The following is a 17,162-nucleotide window of genomic DNA, read 5'->3' as shown; positions in this document are numbered from 1 at the left end:
AAATTAGTTTAACAGCTAGTTATAAAAATAAATAATTTAGTCAGAAGACCAATGCTGAATTAGGTATTCTTGTGATTTATGGCCATCAAATTAAAATCTGTAGCTCCTGCCAACTAATTATTTTGGTGTAGAGTTATCCTGTTTATTCTGACTTCATCTTAATTATATTACAGGGATTAGTCAACTATCTTACAAAAAATAAACATAAGAATTTTAAACCTTAAGGGAGAGGCACATTAATAATTAAATTATGTATCTGCATAAACTCAGGGTAGATTTGCATGACGATGGTCATTGGCAAGGCCTCCAATGTTCCAGAATTATTTCCATTTGAAGCATGAAAATGGAAGCACGAAGCAGGATTCATATCTCAAATGCATTTTAAGTATATTAGACAATATACTTAATCCAGGACAATGGAGAAACAGGTTGAGAAGATTACAGTGGCCTAATAACTTTTTTTCTTAATATATCACCTTATACTTCTATCTAAGATTCTTGGCATATTTATATATTTCTTAATAGCAGGATAGGTGGCTTTCTTATTTCTTTTCTATCATAAAAGGACATTTGTACAAATGTACTCACACAAGCACATTTCTTGTGGGCTTTTCAAAGCCCCAAAAGCTGGCAACAGAGTATATATAGAAAAATCCAGTGATCAGAAGTGCGTACATGTGTGTACAGATATAAAGAATGACTCAAGAAATATTTATTTCAATGTTCAAATATGGATCTTCCTGATTGAAAGGAAATAATAAGAACTATAGGAATCAAGACCATGATGCTGAAGAAGGATACATATCACGTGACCTTGTTTCAGGGTAGGTTCCTGCCAGTTCTAACCTCTTCCATAGAAGAGGTTCCACAAAACTACAGTGCCGTTTAGAACCGGTTCCAGCTCCCTCCCCCTGCCCATCTACACATGATCAAGATGAAGAGCGAGAGGAGAAATTCTGGGAGTCCATGAGTCTTAAAGCTCTCAAGTTTGAACACCCCTAGGGTTTTTTCCCCTAAAGCGTTAGGGGTGCAAGGGTCTTGTAACTTGACAGCTTTAAGACTTGCGTGCTTCAAATGCCAAAGTTTCTGAGCCAACATTTTGGTTGCTAAGCAAGAGCGTTGTTAAGCGAGTTTCACCACATTTTACAAGTTGGCCATGTCCACCCAGTCACATGGCTGCAATCCACTCCCACTCGGTCACATGGCTGGAAATCCATTCCCACCTGGTCACATGGCCAGCAAGCCACACCTACCCGGTCACATGGCCAGCAAGTCACTCCCACAAAGCAGGCCACACCTACAGAAGAGGTTCTAAAAAAATTTGAAACCCACCACAGCCTTGTTTGCTCTATAAGGGAAGCCATGGAGATGTTGAATTTCATTTTTGAAATACGTAGAAATCAGCAGGTCTTTACTTCTTCAGTCAAAATGAAAATTTGGGTTGGCAGAGAGTCACTAGAAAGAACCAACATGATTGCATCTACAGTTACATGTTGCTTTTCATTTGGGGAGAAACCTCCTGCCATCTGTATGGCAAGAGGTGGTTCTTCCAATGACTTTAGGACTCCAGTGAAGGGCTATCTGACTCTCTGCCTACCCAAATTTTCATTTTGACTGAAGAAATTACTTGGCTGAATAATGAAACGTCTCAGTTTAATAAACTTGGTTCGGTTGCCATGATTTAACCTTTTCAGATATTCTGTCTCACTTCAATATCTGCCGCTAAGATTTATGAGCCGGGGAGCTAAAGAGGTATGTTAAAAACTGAAGTGTGAAATCATCTTATGCCCAACCTGGATTTCATAAATGCAGAAGGAAAACTAAGCAGTTTCATCATGTCAACTGAGCCAGTGAGTGATATATCTCTAAGGGATGCTCCATTGTCAAATTCATTCCTCAGCTCTGTCACTCACCCTGCACTGTGATCCCTGGAAAGACTCAGGGGGTGTTTCTGTGTTGCTGAGACATCTCTCCACAATGGAAACATCTCCTCGTCACCCCGCACCATTCCACTGCTGAACATGACTCAAGGGAAGGTGGATCTCCATAAGGCCACCATCAAACCACCCTTCACTATTTGGACATTACTGAGAAGTAGAACCATAAAAGCATCTTAAAGCCTGGTTTGATTATCCTGAATTTTTTTTAATGTGACCTTCAGAAACCAAACATGCAAATGCTTTCCCACGTGCTCTGTTTTAATTGTGCATTCCATGCTCTTCCTTTACAGATTTTCTTGCTGATTCATTGTATGTTTTAGAGTTCTGGTGCAAGAAAGGAGTAAGATTTCCCACAGCCAGAAACCAAATCTCACCTGTGTCTGGGAAGGCTTGAAAGCAGAGTCAAAGCTATGTTGCAGAGAGTCCAGAACGGCTGGATTTTATAGAGGCCATGTGTAGTCTGACTCGAACGAAAGGCCACAATATGGAAGTACTTAAGAATCTTCTCAAATCTTGCCTGAGTCATGATTAATGCGATGCTCTTGTTGCTATAGAACCACTACTCCAGATGCCGAGGACCGACTCACAATGGTGAGTGCTTGTAGATATCATATAGGCAAGGAAGGCCTTGATTTCTATCAGTGTGACATCCATCCAAGGCCTCATCGCTGCCAAACCGTTCCTGGTATTCTTGGCATACATGTTGGTTTGAATCACCATGTTCTTTAGCACATTATCAGGAACAAAGAGTTGGAAGAAGTCCATGGCACTGGAAGTGGGTGCATTTTGCGAGTTGGACCTAAAAGGAAAAAAATGTAGAAATGAAGCTCATTTTTCCAAACATTTCAGAATATTTGCAATGAAGCAGAACCCTGAAACAGTGCAATTAGGCTACTGGTACTTAGTACATCTCACCCAATGAAGCTCTGTTTTCTATAGTTTGTTTCTTATTGGTACTCAGAGTTATATTAGTACCCATTGTTAAGAGGACAAGGCAGTTTGTGTCTACTGTCAAGATTCAAAACATCTGCCTAATTATTACTGGCACTTCTACTGTAGGAAGGAAATGCTACTGATATCCAAAACTAATTTAGTCAGAAGTGTACATGTAGTCATTTCTTTGATCAAATTATTAACTCTTTTAAGAGAAAGTCTCCTTTTAGATAAACATTGAATTGATTTCATTAAAAATGCATTTAGCTGGGATCTAACAGATATTTCTATGGAGTTTAAATAAGAATGATTACAAGTATAAAAGAATATCTTTATTAAATTGGAAATAGCTTATTGACATGCGTAAGATAATATTCACAAAATAATCTATCATTTTTATAAACTACTAATGTATTTGTACTTAATGTATTTTTTTTTGTAAAAGTAATCCGAATCTCTTATCCAATGGTATATTTTTGAACTGATTCAAAGAAAGAAAGAATCAAGGGGACAATATAGATCTTTTTTTAATTCAAGAGTTTCAGGTGAAAGAATTTCCTGTTCTTTGACTTTTCTTCTATATTTAGCTGAAATGCAGCTTGCCCAATGAAGATACCAAATGAGAAAAGTGCCTTAAGTCTCATTTCCAAGCAATGAATTATTTAAATTTCAAGTTAATTTATAACTTGAAAATTATTATCTAATGTCACATCTCTTCATTGTTTCCAACACGTTCACACTAAAATAGGGGCTGAGTTTCATAATTTTATTACCCAGTATGGCTGCCTTGTTTTAAAAAAATGTAAGTTTGCATTATTGGAAAGATATACATGAGATGTTAATAAAGATATCTTACTGAACTCTTTTCATAGACTTCCTTTATAGAGAGAAAGATCATAAGAGATAAGTAGATAAGCATCTCTAATCAGTTTTGCACAGATTAGTAAATCTTGAAGTAAGAGAAGCCTGATGAAAGATATGAAAAAAGCAGTGTCAAGAGATCAGCTTAGTGGAATCAAACTTATATGAAAGTGAAAATGTTCACTCAGTTCTCTTAATAATTCTACATTTTCTAGGCAACTATAATCTGATCATAAGGCAGTTTATTAAACAGGCTATTTAGGCATCAGTGATTTTTACACATTTCACTTTAAGCAAAGCAATAATTAAGTCTGAGTTCCAAAGACTTATGGACTCATTATCTTTCTTCCTAATACCAGTGGCTTTGTATTTGGTCATTTCGACATTATTTTTCTGAGGTCCATCCTGACCGCAGAAAGAATGATGTATGCACAGCAGTGGAAGAGTAAAAACATCCCTTCAGAGCAGGAGATAATAAGGAAGATATTAGTCTGTGCAGAAATGGAAGACAGATTCCACTCATCCAGTTCCGGCCAGGTGCAGAGACAAAAGATGACCTTGGCTTTCTAAGAAGAATGTTATTATGGCTACATATTACCCAACTCTATATAATCCCCCTTCCCATTTTCCCACAGTAGAAAGTGTGGCAGGCCTGAAGTCCAAAAAGAAAAGATGGCTTACAGGCATGACATTGGCCCTGCAGATGTTGCTGAACTAGACTTTAACATTTGTTATCACTACCACTAATCAATGAACGATGTTATTGTTGAGTCTGTAGCTCAAAAACATTTGGAGGGCCACAAGTTACAGAAGTTCTGTATATTGAAAAAAAGCTAATATTTATTCAAACATGAAAACACAATTTAGTAGTGGGAAGCATAAAATCATTTCCCCCCATTTTTGTTTAAATGTATTTTTAATAGCTCAACAAAATGCCATTCTTTTCTGACAAATGATTATGATGGTAGTTCTTATTTGCATCACATCTACGTTTTCTGCATACAAGCATTTTCAATTTATTTGCAAAAGATGTTTCTCTTGTGCAATAAAATGTGAATATGAATGATCCATTCAACCATGGACGCCACAAAATCAAGGGGAGAAAACCAATCTAATGCCCAAGGAAGACCTCCTCTTCCCTGTCCCAAAGCTCATGGAAGGGAACCTGATACTGTGGAGCAAAAATATTTTTTCAAAATTTTGCCTTTTTTTAATTAATTTTTTTTTAATTTTTAATTTAAAACAAGTACAACATCTTTCTTTACATGCTACAGAAATGTGTCAGTCGGTCACAAATATACTTTCGTGTATCTCCTCCCCAGTCAACAAACATAACTCATGTTAACTCAAGCATTTTAACTCAAATATTCATACATATCACCATCATCATATATCCATTTTCATTTGACTGTAATTATTATTTAAAAATATTAATAAAAATAATAATCTTAAACAATACATGCCCACATCAGTGGGAAAAAGAAAAGAAAAAAAAAAGAAAAAAAGAACAAAAGACAAGGCGGGGGGGGGGAAACAAAGAACAAAAACAAAAACAAAACAAAAACAAAAAAGAACACAGGTATATATTATATATATAATAAAAAAAAGGTATATCAGCTGGTTACAACATGTTTTGGTGCATCTCTTCCATTAGTTCATATTAATTCAAATATCTTAACTCAAATGTTTACCATATTAACATCATTATACCTCCACTTTTAGTTAACTACAGTTATTTAAACATCCTTCATCCTTAACTATGCCAAAGAGTTAATCCATAACACCTGCTGACATTTCATTTACTTGTTTGTAAAATCCTCTATTAACATCAAATCCTCATATCCTATTTTAGCTGTGCATCCATAATATTTAATACCAAAAAGTCCATCTTCCATGCAGTATAGTTTATTATCATTCTCCCTTCTTTATGTAGTTATATCATATATCATAACATTTTCCCCATATTAATTAATATTTAACTGTATATATTTTATTTTATTTTTTAATAGTGGTAATTATTGTAATTAATAACCTTTATATATAGTCCAAAAGTATTTCCAACCTTCCTTTCTCATATCCAATTATTATTTATCATATCAACTCCACATTATATACATTACTATCAATATCAGTTATTATTCAGCTATATCTATTACAAATAAGAGTAATTAGATTTAGCTAATTTTAAGTTGTATTCTTCCATCTGTCAGCCTATGTCTCTCCAATAACAAAACCTTCTCAGTCCTATTGCCATTCGTTGAATAGATTTACCAATGTTTTATAAGCAAGTCCAAACAGGGATATCTTCGCACCTTTTTGCTCAGAATGTCTCTGATGAGATAATAATGTTGTCCCAGGCTTGTTAAACTTTTCAAATTGACTTTAATTCTCGAAGGTGGAATTATGAAATCTGCCAATGATGTTTCATAAAGTGTAGATTCTTTAGCTCCCCCCCTTTCCAGCATAGCATTTCTTCCTTCCTCCGAGATAGGCCAGACGTCATTTCTCACATTTTTCATTTGTATTTCAGGAACATTCAAACATTCAGCGTTCTCACCTTTTCCTTCAAGTTTTAATGTCAAATAATCCAATTTTTTTTCAAATCTTTGATAAGAATCAAACAGCTTTCGAAATGCAGAAAAAAGTGTATGAAGCGAGCCCTTGGGAATATAATTCGACGCCATGTTGTGTCGCAGTTAGAGACTCTAAGATATTTGCAAGTAAAAACACGCTGGGAGCTGTGCGATCTTATCTGATCTTAGACCAACACAGCCAAGCAATAAAGTGTCAGATCGTTAGTTTTACAACCCACTTAGAAAGAGTCAGGGGGAAATGTTGAAGAATTCCTTAAAGTGTTTAAGAAATAGGGTAACCACCAGCCATAAATCCATTAAAAAAAACACCAATTAGCCGCTAGATTCTTCTGTTCTTTGGTTTCAATTAGCTTAGATTTTAATGCGGACCGTCTCTCTTTGAGTAATAAAATCAGCTTACCAGTTGAAAACACTTCTACCATTCTTAGGGGCTACCTGCAGTTTCGGTTAGCATACAGCTAATCCAGGAAGGGTTGGCAAAAGGGGTTGAAATCCGAGCCCCCCCGAGACCTGCGAACGTCTCTGAGGTCACTGGATATCCCCAAACCTTCACTGTCTCTCCGGGACAGCTAGGATCGTAAACGACCCGTCCAATTCTTCCGGAATAGGGGAATTTCAGGAATGGCCTGAAACTCCGTCTTCTCACTGCTAAGCCCCACCTTCTTCCCAAAATTTTGCCTTTTATGTCCATCTGACTTGCCCCATCTGATTTTTTTTTAAAAATTACTGTAGTATCATCATCATCATCATCCATCATTTGGTACAATGCAGTTAAATTAGCATTAAACTGCAAAGCAAATTCCCAGCTTCTCTGCTTCGACTGATTGCCTGCAATGCCTTTGAATCCCAGAAAGATCCCATATTTCTGCATTGGGGGCAGAGAGTAGGAAGCAAGTTAACTCTTAGTAAATTGGTGTTTTATAGCTAGCCAAGATCACCGTTGTAACCACTTTATGAATAGGCAAGTATCCCCTGGTAGCAATTTTTTGAAGGTACCCACTTCGAAATGGGACTTCAAATCCAGAAGGATGCCTACTTGGGCTTTAGTTCAATGTACATGGAGCATCACTTAGGAGAAAGCAGTGAGGACCGTTCCTTCTGGAAGTCCAACCAATACAGGATAGAGTGGAACTTTAACAAAGCTTTGATTGATGCAACACAAAATGGTATTTGTCTTCTTAGCAGCACTGTCAAATTGCTGACTCATAGCCAGCTTGTGATCAACTCCAATTCTAAAATCCTTTTCACGTTTATTATCAAGCCAGGCATCAGGTCTGGATGAAGCTTTGAATTGGGGATTTTGTTTGAAATTCCAATTCGCACGTGGTAGCATCTTTCATTTTCTCTGTTTTGCCACAGCACTGATGAACAGGCCAGTAACAGTGGTGCCTTCTCATTTGTCTTCCCCAGTGGTTTGTCTCTGCCTATCTGAAAGGACAGGCACAGCTGATACTGGATCTTGATTATTTGTGGAGAAATAAAAGGACAGCTATTGCAATTTGCACATACACACAGCCTAAACCATAAATAGTCAAATCAACCTTTTCTCCAGGCCAATACCAAGATCAGAGTCCAACTCTGAGTGAACTCAAGTGACTTTTTCTGCCAAATATTGAGAATATTTATCCTGCAGCAATCCTATGATCTGTCCTTCTCAGCAGAGGCTGGGTCTCCTTGAGCAGAGCATACAGGAGGGTAACAGCAAATGCAATAAGGGTGAAGAATTAACATAGTTTTGTCATCCAAATCTTAACAGGGATTCTTAATATGGATTCTCACCAATATTTGCTGTTCATCTTCCTCCAATGCTCTAGCACAGGGGTGTCAAATTCGTGGCCTGTGAGATGGATGCGCCACACGCTGGCCACCCCCACCCCCGTTCAGCAAAGGGAAAAAAGTTGTGATATGTCATGTGATGACGTGTCATCGCAAGTTTGACACCCCTGCTCTAGCATCTCTTTATGTGTTTCATCTCCCAGAGCCGCTCCTACCAAGGAACATCCCAATTGGCAAGAGGAGAAGCCATAAATGGACAATACAATCTAAAGCAGGGGTGTCAAACTCATGACTCACATGACGTATCACAACTTTGCTAAAATGGGGGTGGGCAAGGCCAACGCGTGATGCATCTGGCCCACGGGTCACAAGTTTGACACCCCTGATCTAAAGCCTCAAACTCCTCTGAAACATACAGAGTTCATCAGGTGCTTGAGGCGGAGTGATCCAACCAGCCAAAAAACAACTAGAAAGTGACCTGGCCACAGCAACAGATTGGACAATGTCTTCTAAAATCAGATCATGTTTGCTCTGAAACAAAGATGTAAAATGGAGTTCCTAGTATGTATATGTTCACCAACGATGACCTGGGACAGTTCCATAGCTGCCATGGAAGCCACAAACTATTGAGCCACTGTTCGTCACTAAGTTGAAGTGCCCACTACCCACCTCTGAATTGGCAGAAAAACTCTACCAGCATGGGATTTGCTGTTTCCATTGTTGATCTCGGTTACTCGACATCTCTCCACAATGATTCAATAAAGTTCCAGATTAGTGTGACGAACAAGACGAAATGTTAGCACTTTGCTTGGATAAAGATACTATATATTGCGGTCAGTGTGGCTCCTTTGACACCAAAAATTGTCATCCAGCTAAAATACCAGAACCCAGTGCAACAAACCCGAGCATTTTAGAATTAAGCACTTTATTCCATAAGGAATACTTGAGATAGTATTGTCAGATCAAACACTGTGGTTCTATGAAATATCTCTAAAACTAGAGACCTACATATGCTCCTCCCTGGTGCATTTCCAAGGACCTCCAATTTTTGAATTTCTTTTGGCCAAACCTGGGGGGAAAACATGCCAAGAAAATCGATGTGTTCAAACCATTGAACAAGGAAACTACACACTAAAAGGAGGCCATACTTCTTATAAAAGAAAACCTTCAGTGCACACACGCACACACACACACACACACACCGGAGGCGGGTTGCTCTCAGTTCAGCCCAGATCAGGCAAACCAGTAGTGGTGGCAGCGGGAGGCTCCACCCATCCACCCAGACGCTTCTGTGCATGCACAGAAGCATCACACAAAGTGTTGCACGTGAGTGTGCGGGTGAGCATGAGCAAACCGGTAGCCCCAGAATTTGTAACCTACCTCTGATGCACACACACCACTCACTATGAAGTCAGTATCAGGATTCAGGAAGGGACATGACAAGAATTTAATATGAATGTAATTTTAATGCTGCATTCTGGATCTGATAAACAAGAGTCTCACTGCTGTAGTCTTGCTAGTGCCAGTCTGCAGAGGCAAATTGATTGGGGGGGGGGGGGCTGGGAAGAGAAATTAGCACATTCGGTTTGCCAACTGGACTGCACTGAATGCAATGCATTATGGGCAGTTTAGAAAGCTACACACTCACATAGCAGAACAATCAATCCAATGCTGCACTGCCTAGTTTTGCAAATGTGAATCTTCCAAACAATAGATTATTTCACAGATTCCTTGCTACTTACTCAGTTAATCTCTGTTTATGAAAAACAAATCCACAGCCTTTTAATTTTTTCCCTATGGGAAATACAGAAAATCACAATAACATTGGGGGTGGAAGGGAATAGTATTGTATGGTTAAAAGTGGGGGTGAATATATTATGAGGATTGAAAAGAAGAGGAGGAGGAGGGGGATGAGGAGGAGGAGGAGGAAAAAAATAGATTAGAAGAAAAAAATATCCAAATCACCTTCATTGTAAAATTGGTGACATGTAAATTAATTCAGTCCTTAACTTTTTTATTAATTCTAGACCATATAGCTTCAGTACCTCATTGAAAGAACACAAAGACTTTTTTTAAAAAAAAAAGATAATAGTCTCATATTTTGAATCCATTCCTAATATCAGGACGATAAATTTCTTCCATTCACATAAATTTATCCCTTTTGAATGAAATGATTCAACACTATTTTGGACACCCAATTTAACATAGGAAAAACTATTGAAGGAAAGCAGTGAAGGCCCTTTCCAAACTTGACAAAAATTGTAATTTTTATTATGAGGGAAGGAGGAAAGAATTACAGAGATGGGTCAGTATCAACCCAATAACAGCACCTGACTGGTTTCATCCAGATAAGCAGATTTGGGGCTGGTTCATACTTTCCAATTGTTGGAAGAAATGTCCTTCTGGGTTTAGTTCCAAGTGGGGAAAAAAGACACTGGAAACATGGAGGCTGTTTGGAAAGATGGTTTAATGGTGGACAGGATCAAGGAATGTAATATTCTGCCTTTTCAATATTTCCCATATATTTCATTTTTCTAGGAGAGGGATGGGTTTTAACTTCCTACACTGGATCACAAGGCTTCAGGTTAGCTTGGAAAGAAGAAACATCGAAGAAGCTGCTTCCATTTTAGTGCCATGAAAAATTCATATGGACTTGACAGTGAAACTTCTAAGAGTTGATCGTAACTTCAATTTGATTAATTAAATACTTGCTTCGCTTTTTTTTCTTCTGCCCCTCATTTTTGTTTACATTATTGCCTTCTTTTAGAAGAAAATCCCTAGCATATCACTGAAAAGGACAATAAAAACCCTCAGACTCCAAAGAGTAACAGAAACCTAATCTTCTAAAGGAAAAGTCATCCCCATCAGGGACGTGCAGTCAGGGGAGGCAGGGGAGGCAGGGCCTCACCAGAGTCATGATGAAAAGAAAAGAAAAATTAAAAGGAAAAAGGCTAAGGTAGTTGCTGCCAGAGTCACAGTGGATGACTCTGCTTAGTGCTAACTGCAGGGGGAGGCGAGAGAACTATGTGCCTCCTTTGCATAAGGAATTTTTCGCCTTTAACCCTTGCTCAGAGTTAAGCAAGGGTTAAAAGGTGAAAAATTCCTTATGCAAAGGAGGCATGTGGTTCTCTCGCCTCCTGCTCTGGCAGCAGCAACTCTTGCCTAAGTTGCCTTTTTCTTTTTACATTTTCATCATGGCGGACAAGAGGAGAGTTGAAATCCTCTGACACAGCTGGAAAAGTTATGTGGGTCCGAGGGAGGGGGCAGGGGGGAGGAATTCAAAATTATTTGTAAGTAATTGTAATTTGTTTTATTATAAGTAGAGAGTGTGTGTGTGTGTGTTTTACCCGCCTCTGCTGGTGCGCAGGCTGGCACTTTTTTATTTTTTATTTTTTAAAGCCATGCCGCCACACCTTGGCATAAAGCAGGACACGCTGGCTTCTGGCCATACAGCGGGTCCCATTGTATGGCCGGGGCGGCGGCACGCACTTTAAAGTGCCGGTGGGCTGTATGGCTGGGCCCGGGGCAGCGGCATGAACTTTAAAGTGCCAGCACGCTTCACAGCCATAAAGCAGGACATGTTTTGCTCTATGGCGGGGTGAGGCAGTATGCACTTTAAAGTGCCGGCGTGCCTTCCAGCCATAAAACAGGTCCTGCTGTATGGCCAGGGTGGCGGCATGCACTTTAAAGTGCCGCGCGCCAGGCTGGGCGAGTCCTGGAAGACGGGCGGGAGATGGCGCAGGCATCCGGATCCCCTTCTGTCATCATCCCTGAGGAGCCACTGCCGCTGCCTCACTACTCCTCGTCTTCACCGCATGTCACTGATCCCCATAGAGCTTCCATTCAAGATTAAAAAGAGAAGTGAGTTAAATTCTCATCAGTTTCAGTGGGATTTAGGCACAGCTTACAATTTCCGGATTGGAATGCAACACCAACTGCTGCAAATGCAAAGTGAAGTCCATTTTTACAGTCAATACCTAAATCAATGTTTACACTGAGTCTCCAAAATGAGAATAAAACCATTTTTCTTGGATGGTATCCAGATTTACAGAAAGTTTTCCATTCACAAAATTCAGAGCACATATATTCATTCACCAGATCTACGTCCCTTTTAACTGTCTTCAAAAAAGCTGAACATCTATTATTACTCCTAAAGGTATTATTTAATCTCTTTTTTCTAATGGGTTAAATGCAAGAAGCTTAAGAAGACAAAAGCCCATCTTTAGGTTTTCTTGGATCTACGGTCTGATGAGTTCTTCAAAGTGATTATCTCTCTTACAGAAATTTCAGCAATTGAAAAAGTGTATCATTAAATGTGAGGTTGGGGGTATCAGTTGAAAGTATGCATGATATGCTAAGGATATGCTTGACTATATTCTAATCTTCCTGTAGTAACTGTAATTTGTGCCCCATAAAAACTGACGGGTGGTAGTAGGAAAACCATCAGTCATCATGGTTAATGGGCATTTGATTGTCCATTAGGCTGTTCTGTTTGGTAATCACTTCATTCACTAATAATTAAAAACACAATTTCACATTGAATTTTAAGCTAAGTAAGTACAGAATATTTCTAAAATAAACAGGCAGATAATGTGATTATAATTGTAGAAGATAAATGGAGAAATCTTCAAGATCCTTAAAGCTAAATGGGCAATGTGGTACAGTAAAATTAAGAAAATAATCATCTAATTGAAGTTGTCCCATGGGCAATGTACCATTGAAGAAAAAAAGTTCTAAAATGTACTTGAAACCCCATCAATTTCAAGTTCTACTGTTTTTTTTCCAAATGGGTAAAAGCCCAATAGAGGTATCCAGATATAAGAAGAGTCTAAAAGCTGTGATTTGTCTACAATATACCAGGGAATTCCTAGTCCTATAAGCAAAAGAGTTTGATGGAAGATAGGAAAGGGTAATAATACATTTTTCAGGCAATATGTTCAGGCAATATTTTTGTGTATGCAGTCATGATTCAAATATTCGCACAATCATTTTGTAAAAAAGGACACTGAACAAATACACTAGTTGAAACCAATAGTTGATCAGGGATAAAACATAATGATGTTACCATCTTAACCACCTTTAAAAAAAACAGAAATAGAGAAAAGGGGACACAAGAAACTAGAGTTATTGTTCTGCCAACATATACAGACTTCAATTTATATTTTTCCACATCACAGATCAAATCTTTATCCTGTGATCAGTGAATTTTAGGGGAAGAAATGACCCCACACTTATTTGCAGGGTTGATTGTAAGTATAACTGGCTTCTAATGGGAGCTGTGTGTCAACCCCTGTTACTGACACTCAAACAGATGCTCACCTCCCACATTTTGTACTAGTGCCTTATGGTTAGCATGATGTACATGCTGCGAAGCTGGAAGCCATGTAGTAGAGCTTCAAACAATAATAAACAGAATTATTTTAGTCAGAAAGTTCAACTGCAGTTTAACAGAAGGACAGGCAACTTGGTACCTGGCAGATTTTTTGGGTTACAACTTGCATTAGCTTGTTCTGCAACTGTTGGTTAGGAGAGATGGGAGTTGCAGTCTAAAACAGCAATTGCCAACCTTTCCAGCTTTACAGACCAGCATGTAGGTCTCCCGTTGGTTATTGATATTTACGAAGTCACAAGAGTCATATAGCAATACCACTTAATAGTACTTTACAGACCTTTCTAAGAGGTTTACAGAGTCAGCCTATTGCCTCCAACAATTTGAAACCTCATTTCACTGACTTCAGAAGAATGGAAGGTTGAGTCAATCTTGAGCCGGTCAAGATCGAACTGCTGATAGTCAGAGAATTAGCCTGCAGTACTGCATTCTAACCACTGCGCCATCCCAGCTTTTTTATATATAGTTCAATACCATATCTAGAACGCTGAACTAGAAGTTGACCGTTTGGGTGACCGTTATAATGCTACTCACAAGGTATTCCCCCCTCTCCCCTCTCTCCCCTCTCTCCCCCTCCCTTTCTCTGTGTGTGGGTATGTGTGAGAGGGTGGATGGGTTGATGAGTGAGTGTGTTAATGCCCACTTAACAGGGACATTCTTCAGGGAATGGTCCTTTGCTTCATCAGCTGTATATATTCAAAGACAACATTGCTCAAGGTGCTTTGTTTATAGATTGATCTTTAATTTAGTGCAAAAAAAATCAGAAGAAAATATTTTTTTAAAGTATTGGGTAGAGGGAAAGCTAGATACTTATAAGTCAGTGTCCTCTTCTAAGAAAATAGAAGGGATTAGCCGAACCTAATCTCTTTATTAAATGTTTATTAAATCTTTCTCAGTAATCCCTCAAGATTAAGTTTGCTTAATTAGAGCCCAATAAAAATACTATACAAAGGGGTCTTCTATCTCAATTCACTATTCTCAGAAAATGTTGGGTGAAGGCAAATGTTTGCAGTTTACTTTATGGTAAATAACTCCTAGTACATGACCTTCTTTCTGGTGAAGGAACCAGTTTTTCTCAAATTATTCATATTAGCTAGATTTTTATCCTGCTCCTCTTCCAATAATCTAAAAGAAAAGAAGGACCATCTTCCCATAAGTTCTTGCCTTCATGGTCCATTTCCTTAAACCAGAAAATATCTAAGGTTTCTCTGGAACAGGAGTTCTTAAGCTTTCCGTGCCATAGATCTCTTATCTGAACATAGGTACAGATTGCATTATGTTGGAAACCAGTTATGCTTAAATATACTGTAGATATAAAGTACTTAAATATAAGAAATCTGTAATATAATAAGATATATGCAGATTTTAGGGGAATTAATATTCCGCTAATGGCATCTTCTATGACACTCACTAAGAAAAAATATCTCATCAGAACTTCGTGGTGTCAGGAGGGCATTTAGCCAGTAAATGATCAACTCCACCCAGTCGCCTTGACTCTACTCTGAATTAAGGGATTACAGGGTCATTAAAAAAGATCTTATTCCCTGTGACACTCTACAGAATCAAAAGTTGGATTTTGATAACACTGAATAAAAAAAGTATTGATGCTTTTGAAATTTGGTGTGGAGAAAATTCCTGAGAATTCCATGAGCAGCCAAGAAAACAATCAAGTTAATCATTTAAAAAAATCAATCCAGAGTATTTACTTGAGGCTCAAACTATGCTATTTTGGACACCCTGTGTGAAAACCTGGCTCTCTGGAGAAGACTCTAATGTTGGGAATGGTGGAAGTAAACAGAAGAAGAGGACAATCAGTAACAAGGAAGATGAACTCAATTGCAGTGGTGACACCTGAAGGACCAGGTTAGGGACAGATCATTATGGAGAAAATCTATCTGGTTGCTAAGAATCAACACCAACTGCATAATCAGTCAATCAAATATAAAGGTAAAGATAAAGATTTTCCCTCTTCAGTTGTATCCAACTCATATCCATTTCTTAGCTGAGGAGCCAGTGTTGTTCAAAGACATTTCTGTGGTGATGTGGCTGGCATAACTATATGCCAAGGCAGAACGCACAGAGCGCAGTTACCTTTCCACCAAAATGGTACCTATTTATCTACTCGCATTTAGGGCAAGAGCTGGGACAAGTAACAGAAGCTCACCCTGTCATGTGGCACTTGGGTCCTGAACCCAGGCTGTCAATTTTCCAGCTGACAAACTCAGCATCTTTAACTGCTGAGCCATTGCATCACCTTGCAATCGATTTTAAATAGTGAAATTGATTTACTTTAACAAATGTTGGGATCTAGAAATAGGGACTAAATTACTTTGGTGTCTATATACAATATGTAATAAAAAGCTAAATTTCAGTTATAGATTAGTGAAAATAATGTATTTTTTCCCATCTAAGTTCCTGAACCCTAACCCTTTATTACAGTCATTTACTATGTACAGCACCTGATTTGTTCGTGACCAAAAGCAAGACTGACTGCATATATACGCACACACACAAAATGGTGCAGAAGGGAAAATCGCCATAGCTGTGTTTATTCGGCACCCGAGGATGAGTTCGTGACCTAGTGGATTTTTCGGTTGGCACCCGACTTGTTTGTGGTCTGAGTTGTTCGGGACCCGAGGTTCCACTGTATGATTATTTTCAAAGAGACCGTAGCTGCAATTACTCAGTTTCAAATTTAAGCTATTGGCATATCCACTGAGCTAATTTGATTTCTAGAGATGCTTCTCACAGAAGGTAATTTTCAAAGTTCAGTACTGGCTCCCTGCCTATTTTCTAAAGTACAACAAATTTGTTCAGTTGGCATGCTGTTCACGCTGCCTCTGAGTTACCAGCTCTGATCTGACCCAAACAAAACATTTTGTAATTACTGCATTTGTATAAATGGCACCTGGAAAGCATCACTTGTATTCAAGTTTACAGTACATAGAGTTAGATATGATGCAGAGGTGGTATTCAGCAGGTTCTGACCAGTTCTGAAGAACCGGTAGTGGAAATTTTGAGTAGTTCGGAGAACCAGTAAATACCACCTCTGACTGGTCCCACCCGTCAATTCTATGCCTCCTGAGTCCCAGCTGATCGGGAGGAAATGGGGATTTTGCAGTATCCTTCCCCTGGAGTGGGTAGGGAATGGAGATTTTACAGTATTCTTCCCGTGCCACGGCCACCAAGCCACGCCCACAGAACCAGTAGTAAAAAAATGAGAATTCTACCACTGATATGATGGTAGCCAAAAAAAATTTCTACTAAATATCTGAACTTACAGATAAGTCTAAGTGTTAAGTGCTATTTATATTGTTCTGAAATGACAACATCAACGATCAGTATTTTGAACTCTTGCCAACATAGGTACTTATGAAGGGCTCCCACGTTTGACCCTTAGTTCTTTTCAACTTTGAGGCTGCTCTTCTTCCAATGGCCACAATTGACCTCCTTTGTGTCTCCTTGCTTAGAAGAAAAATAGGGGGACACATCAGAAAGAGCTACTGTCTGCAGTCTTGGTAAGTTAATGAATGATTATGCACAAAAATTAGGCCCACCTAAAGGAATCTTGAAGGGATGTGGTGGCTCAGTGGCTAAGACACTGACTTGTTGATCAGAAAGGTCAGCAGTTCGGCAGTTCGAATCCCTAGCACCGCATAATGGAGTGAG

At 38.7% G+C, this 17,162-nt stretch overlaps 1 protein-coding gene across 1 annotated transcript in view; it reads right to left on the bottom strand.

The window, feature by feature from the left end:
* The window catches only part of PGBD5 (piggyBac transposable element derived 5), an 89,503-nt gene that overhangs the window by 40,033 nt on the left and 32,308 nt on the right, over nt 1-17,162 (bottom strand). The window contains 4 exon segments of the mRNA XM_032215891.1: nt 2,315-2,367; nt 2,370-2,498; nt 2,501-2,722; nt 2,725-2,739. Of these exon segments, the coding sequence (XP_032071782.1) occupies nt 2,315-2,367; nt 2,370-2,498; nt 2,501-2,722; nt 2,725-2,739 (419 nt within the window).

The sequence above is a fragment of the Thamnophis elegans genome, chromosome 4 (assembly GCF_009769535.1).
Source record: "Thamnophis elegans isolate rThaEle1 chromosome 4, rThaEle1.pri, whole genome shotgun sequence".
NCBI classification, from domain to species: Eukaryota; Metazoa; Chordata; class Lepidosauria; order Squamata; family Colubridae; genus Thamnophis; species Thamnophis elegans.
This window is presented reverse-complemented; position numbering and strand designations above follow the sequence as displayed.